Genomic DNA, 7,447 nt, shown 5'->3' on the forward strand with positions numbered 1-7,447 from the left:
ACTGTACTAGCCCAATACACCATAAATCACAAAAGAGGGCAAACATTGGGCAATGCAATGCGTACAGCAGTGAGGGACTCAAAACATATACAGTGCAGGCCAAATGTTTGGACAGACCTCCTCATTCAATGTGTTTTCTTTATTTTCATGACCATTTACATTGGTAGATTCTCACTGAAGGCATCAAAACTATGAATGAACACATGTGGAGTTATGTACTTCACAAAAAAAGGTGAAATAACTGAAAACATGTTTAATATTCTAGTTTCTTCAAAATAGCCACCCTTTGCTCTGATTACTGCTTTGCACACTCTTGGCATTCTCTCGATGAGCTTCAACAGGTAGTCACCTGAAATGGTTTTCACTTCACAGGTGTGCCTTATCAGGGTTATTTAGTGGAATTTCTTGCTTTATCAATGGGGTTGCGACCAGCATTTGTGTTGTGCAGAAGTCAGGTTAGTTGGACGATCATTTATTTTTCAACAGGACAATGACCCCAAACACACCTCCAGGCTGTTTAAGGGCTATTTGACCAAGAAGGAGAGTGATGGAGTGCTGTAAATGGTCATGAAAATAAAGAAAACACATTGAATAAGGAGGTGTGTCCAAACTTTTGGCCTGTACTGTACCTTAAACTTAATAAGTGCAGATGCACTTTATCATTTTAGACCTTATTGCTCAAATGACATTTTTGTGCTTAATTTTAGTTAGCTTACTTGTTAAGATTCACAAACTTTAATGATTCCATTGCACACAAACAGCTTCATGTGCACCTCTTATTCTCATGAAATAATCAATTTAAAATCATGAGTAGCATCTTTTATTCACTTCATTATTTAAAACACTCACATAATGTCTGCTGCTATTCTTGATTTCTTTAGGATGAAAGGATTCTTCTAACTTTAATTTGATACCCTCTAGTCCTTATGTGGCTATAATGGCTCAGTCATATGAGTACTGGAACTGAGCAGTAAAAACAATAAAGGTGTCTTTTTTACATATGTTGGTTTTTGATTGTGCCTTCAGCTATTATGTTTTCAGAATACGTCAACCTTGATTATGTGATCAGTAGTTTAAATGTGTATTTTCTTCTTCACTCTATAAGGAATATGTAATAAGTAAAGGTATTTCATTTTAAATAGTCAAAAGAGGAAAGATACATAGTTATTGCAGGCCACAGATAGATGGTATACTCAAAAAAACACTATATGTGGAAAAACAAAGAATATAAAGTGCCCTCAGACACCCTGCTAGACAGTAACCACAAAGTGTCAGCCACTTATTCACAGTGTTCAAGTGCAGCATTAGGGGTGCTACAGCCCTAGAGGAGTGCATGTTGAGGGGTCTCACTCGGTTGGTGTCCGACACTTTTTTTGTTGCCCAGCCTTGAGGTCGGCAGTATACATAAACGATACAAGGCCCCTGAGAGTTCAAGAAGCACAAAAATGATTTCATATTCCTCACAGAACAGGCTGTGGCTTCACCATGAATACCCTTTTATACCTTTTATGATTTTTACACCCAAAAATACATATATAATTACATAACATTGTGCTAAATTATTTTCAAAGTTTAAAAATGATTAATTAATAGTTTTACACCAATGTTGCACAGAGACATTAACTATAAGATGTTTTTAACTGAAATTACTTGAAATGAGTCTTCAGTTGAAGAGTAAAGTTGCAACATTTCTAATTAAACAACATTCAAGTCTTTGTTTGCTCAGGGATAGTGCAAAGAAGCAGCAGAGGTACACAGAAAAGTGTTTGCAAGTTGCTGTCACAGTGGGTGGTATAACACATCTCTTTAACATATTTAGATTCCCAAGATAGGGAAGTTGTGACTTCCTCATAACAAAAAATAAATCTACAGAGCTGCTGATAACATAGAAAGTTTAAAGATTATAGACAATTGTAATACTTGAGGTCAGACTAGCCAGTGACTAGCAGCAGCACAGTGGTTCTTTGCGGTGCACTAGCTCTTGTCACGTGACCCAACTCAGTCATCTTTTGTGTCTTTTTTAATCTACAACAGTTAACAGGAGTTACTTATATAGAAAAGCAGCTAAAGGCTATGAGCTCAAAAATAGAATCTCCACAGACTGAAGAAGATGTGTTTGAATTGACTGACTTGTAAAAGTTACTGATAGTCAAACAGAGAGTGTGGGAGGATATGAGACATGCAGATTCGATGTATTGGCAACGCCATAAAATGGCCCTAGTGTGTGTGCTTACCCTGTGATGGACCGGCACCCTGTCCAGGGATTATTCCAGCCTTGTGCCCCATGCTTGTTGGGATAGGCTCCTAGGTTAAGCAGGCTTAGAAAATGGTATGGTATAATAAACAAGTCACTCCCCAGTGGATGCAATTTTTATTTTTAATTGGAATAACCAATTATTCTTTATAGGCTGGGGTACTGTGCGGGTGCTGAGAATGTTCTGACTGAAAAAATACTATGACAACCTAAAAAGTCAATCCCAAAGTTTCAAAATAAAAATGGACACAGTTTTTTTCAAAGTCCCTCTCATAATGTTAAATAGTGATATTACTTTGCTTTGCAGATAAAGTGTTCTTCTTTTTGGACAAAATTAAAGTAGGAAGGTGACTTACATTGGTTTTGTATGCCTGATGAGAAGCAATCATGGCCTGATTATGTCTCCTGCACTATTATTTATATTACAGACACAAAGTGCTTGGCTCCTATCCTGCCAAGAATGCCTACAGCTTTAGCAGTCTACCTCCCACTTAAACAATTTTTGCATGTCTGTTTATTTTAGAATCTTGGAACTTTCCCGTTGCTACCAAAAACAGGTGTTGGTTTCCCACAACCTCTTTATTTCAAAATAAATGCTAAATGGATAATACTCCTTTGCATTTAGTTCCAGAATTCTTCCAAAGTTCAGTAGCCCTGATTTAAATTAAATGGACTTGGAGATGAATGGAATGATGAATGAGTTACATCAAGGGAGATCCCTGATAAGATCAAATTGAAAAGAACTTTAGAGTGGCAGCAGAATTTACAGTATTTTGAATCTCATATATTCTACCAAATAGTATCCACTTTTTCTTCTTGTCTTCGATTAACTCACCCCCCTTTCTACTCTTTTTGTAAGTTTGCCACCCACTGTTTGCAGATATTTAAACCTCACTCATTTTCGGACTACTAACATTAAAATGAGCAGTAAAATAATTCCTGACACCCAGAAAGAAGTAGTTTTGAAAGTTCCTAAAGTCTTACTGTCTACCACACTACTTGGTTGCTTATTCCAAGTATCTATTGTTCTCTGCTGTCACACACATGCACATGGGAGGCAGTTCTGAGTCATACCGGGATGTGACAGAGTGCACTGACTCTTTTTCTCCCTTTCCTGCAGACCATTCACGGGAGATTTCACCTGGCCCTCTTGACGTCACTTCTGGAAACAAGCCTATGGAAGGAGACCTTGCCGGCTCCGGCCCCTGTGATGTCATGTCCGGGCTCGAACCAATGGCTGAAGACCTTCATGAGCCCGACCCCTTTGATCTCACTTCTTGTCTTCCCCTTTCAAAGCCTCCACATTTCCCCTATTCCCTCAGTTCTGTTTTGGACTCATCAGTGCTGTATATACTTAATGACTTTGCAGACAGGAAATCAATTATACGAGTGGCTGCCCCAAACCTTTCTATGACTCTGAGTCGAGTTTGTGATACTGTGTAAAGAAAAACTTCCTAATGTTTCTGTGAAATGTACCCTTAACAAGTTTTCAGCTGTGCCCCTGTGTTCTTGATGAACTTATTTTAAAATAACAGTCTCGATCCACTGTACTATTACCCTTTCATTATTTTAAACACTTCAATCATGCCATCACTTAATCTTCTTTTGCCTAAACTGATAAGGCTCAGCTCTGTTAATCTTTCAAACATCGGTAAAAGAGTTGTATACATCAAATTTAAGATTGCTGAGAAGGCCAGTCTCAGGATTACCTTAACATTTTCCCACTCTTGTTTTAGAGCAATAGCAGACATTACTTGAATGTTGATTATGAACATAACAGGCTAATATTTGGTTCTGAGTAGCTGAATTTGAAATAAAAAGTCTGCAGATCATCAGGGCTTGGATCATAATCTTTGATTTGAAAAATTTTGGTGCACTGTGGCAGTATAGCCTTGTGCTATACATTGTGGCAGTATAGCCTTGTGCTATACATTGTGGCAGTATAGCCTTGTGCTATACATTGTGGCAGTATAGCCTTGTGCTATACATTGTGGCAGTATAGCCTTGTGCTATACATTATGTCCGTATAGCCTTGTGCTATACATTGTGGAAGTATAGCCTTGTGCTATACATTGTGGCAGTATAGCCTTGTGCTATACATTATGTCCGTATAGCCTTGTGCTATACATTGTGGCAGTATAGCCTTGTGCTATACATTGTGGCAGTATAGCCTTGTGCTATACATTGTGGCAGTATAGCCTTGTGCTATACATTGTGGCAGTATAGCCTTGTGCTATACATTGCTTAAAAGGAAATAGAGTCCGCCCATTTGGTCTTTCATGTGCAAAGCTATTGAATCTACAAAGCCAATCAACACAGCCTCAGGGACAAAGCAAGCATAGACCTTCAGGTTGGACACATTGACATTATCAAACATTCACCCATGCCAGGTTAATTTTGAGTTACCAATTATGACAAACAAGAGGAGAAAAGTCAGTCCATTCAGCATGTTTAATTAGCTAATGGCTAAATTGTTTCATATCTTACCCAGATACTTTAATAGTTTTCAAGGTTTCTTCTTCATACTACATGACTTGGAAACTTGTTTCCATATTCCAATGAATTGTGTGAAAAAGTACTTCCTGGACTCTTTCTGTAATGCACTTATCCATAACTGTCCCAGGTGCCATTGAAAACCCATCCATCTATCTATTTTCATAACCCGCTTGTTCAGGACAGGGTCATGGAGCGGCTATAATCTCTCCCAGTAATTATCTGGTTAAACAAGGAGCAACACATGAACAGGATGCCAGTCCACACTTGAATATATGACTCACCATTAAACTGAATAAATTAGGCTGAATCAAGTTTATAAATACCTTTGAGAATTTTAAATCCTTTCACATTTTCAATTATGTTACTATGACCTTTCTGCAGTGGAGATCTCCATTATGCACAATACTAGACATTAATTCACAAGGTCATTGTTCAGACAATAGCAAATGTCTCTCAATTTATGCTCAAGCATCTGTGCCAACATGGCCCTGTTTTATGCTTTTAGATGATGTAATAACAGATGACAAGTGCATTGAACTAGACCTCTCATTGGGCGTCCCTGTAGACCCCTGAGCATATTAGTGCATTCTGTCAATAAACACCCGGTCATCATTCATGTGACCCCCTGAGCTGTTAGTCTCATTCTGCAGTAGGTCTTCAACTGTATTCCAGTTCCATCATAAGTTCTCTGTTTATGAGATGGCCCACCTAACAACCAGATATTATTCCCGATTACTACATACCTTTTTCATATTGTATTTCAGCTAAAATATGTTCATTTTTGAAGAGGGAATTTCAGAGTCACCAGACTGAATCTTTTGAATAAGGCAAGATATAATAAATTAAATTGATCAGAGTCATCTTTCCCTGTCCCTTGGGTTCAGGGGACTGGACCACTTCACAAAGACGTCTGACTTTATGCTAGACAATTTTATCGTTCAGGTGTCAGAATTAAATGGATGCGAGTGGAGCATTTCAGGACGTTTTATGCTTCATATTAGTCAAAATTTATCCTCGTGCTTTATGGCGTTCACCCTTGCCTGTAAATTTCCTCATTCTCTGGCAGAACGCACCACTCTGAGGTCACATCCCATTCAACTTGTAGCCTGTGGTGATTGAATTTTTAATGTTAGTTTAAATGAAAGAGTACCTTGTTTATTGAGTCCAGTCGCTCCTCCTGCTGTGCTTTAAGGATGCCATATTCCTTACCACCTGAAGAAAACAAAACGGACATTTAACACAATGTCTGAAGTGACTTTCTTTAATGTGGTTGCTTGCAGCTCTTCAGGGTCCAAACCACGGCCTAGCCAACAATAAACGCAACTACAAAGCACTGTCCACCACTTCCTTTTAAAATACTTCTAACAGGTCACTGTCTTGAATTTTAGCCACCAACAAAGAGATGCTAACTCAGTGTGAAAACAAGGAACCACTTAAAAAGAATACCTCATACTTTTAAGTAGGCACATTGGGGTGTTGATGTATACAGACATGTTTAGCCATTACCTGGTATCAAATCATTTCATGCTTAGACTTACTGTAGCGTATCTTCAGTCGAATAACATACAAAAAAACAAGGCTCATTCTGGAAGCTCAGGTTGCATGTCAGCTTGACTGTTGTCATTTTGTTTTATTATTTAAGGAAGAGGAGAAAGACATTACTTAGGTGACTCAAATTTGTAAGGACCTGTCAGAATGCAACATTTTCTGGAAGGCTAATGGGAGAAAAACAATCTGGAGGATAAATATACACTAAAATAATGATAGAAGGGGATTGCCTTAGAGAAAAAAACTGAATTAGGAATAAATCCATGTAAATAGAAACGTGTGGAAAGCTGTCTAGTGCACCATTTGGAAAGAACACATGGCTCACAAATAGACAGATGCAATACCAGTAAGATTTAAATTGTATTATAAACAGTTGGTGACACTAATGCTAATAAGATTTTACACCCTTAATACATAGACACAAAAAGCAAATGGCTCCTCTAAAATAAATGTGAAAAAGTTTCTTTTTTTTTAATATATAAACAGACAGATCTCACCTTGCAGATCTCGGCTCATTGCTGCGTGCCTGACCGCTGTATGAAACTGAAGTGTCCACTAGAAGGAAGTGCAGCTGAACTTTTTTATTTAAGCTCTTGGTGCCTTACTTCCCCTTCTTGGTAAAATAGGAAGTGTTGCATTGCTTCAGATTGGGGGAAGGTGTGGGACAATAGGGGTGGGTATGTTTAAATATAGGGAACTAAATATACTTACTAGTTTGTCTCATTTGACCGCAGATAATTAGCTCAGCAGCATTTTGAACAGAGAAAATATAGTATAGAGATAAAAAAAAAACTGAGTTAACAGTATGAACATTCATTTAAAGAAAAACTATCAAGCTGTTATTTTTGACAACAAAATAATACTTGAGCATATTTGAAATACTAATTTATTTATTTTTTAAACTTCATTTTTACACTTTGCAGGAAAGACAACCGGAATCGATTTTAAGGAGTTAGCACCACCGAATGGTGATATGACAAATTACACGGTCTTAGATATGTTGCTTTATTTTGATTTTCGTATTGAAGTTTGTCATAGTAAATGCCAATCAAAAGACCTTGTGGACAGAAAAAAACACAATTTATGGTCACATGTGTATATTTTAGAGCACAAGCAGCTTAAATGCCTTACTAAGCACTGCAAAGTGAG

At 37.7% G+C, this 7,447-nt stretch overlaps 1 protein-coding gene across 1 annotated transcript in view; it reads right to left on the reverse strand.

Annotated features, from left to right (window-relative positions):
• The window catches only part of LOC120539060 (allograft inflammatory factor 1-like), a 48,271-nt gene extending 41,372 nt beyond the window's left edge, over nucleotides 1-6,899 (reverse strand). The window contains exons 1-2 of the mRNA XM_039768778.1: nucleotides 6,796-6,899; nucleotides 5,901-5,962 (exon numbers count right to left, since the gene is read on the reverse strand). Of these exons, the coding sequence (XP_039624712.1) occupies nucleotides 5,901-5,962; nucleotides 6,796-6,814 (81 nt within the window). The 5' untranslated portion in view covers nucleotides 6,815-6,899. The remainder of the gene's footprint in view (nucleotides 1-5,900; nucleotides 5,963-6,795) is intronic.
• Nucleotides 6,900-7,447: the final 548 nt, after the last annotated feature.

The sequence above is a fragment of the Polypterus senegalus genome, chromosome 11, assembly GCF_016835505.1.
Source record: "Polypterus senegalus isolate Bchr_013 chromosome 11, ASM1683550v1, whole genome shotgun sequence".
NCBI lineage: Eukaryota > Metazoa > Chordata > Cladistia > Polypteriformes > Polypteridae > Polypterus > Polypterus senegalus.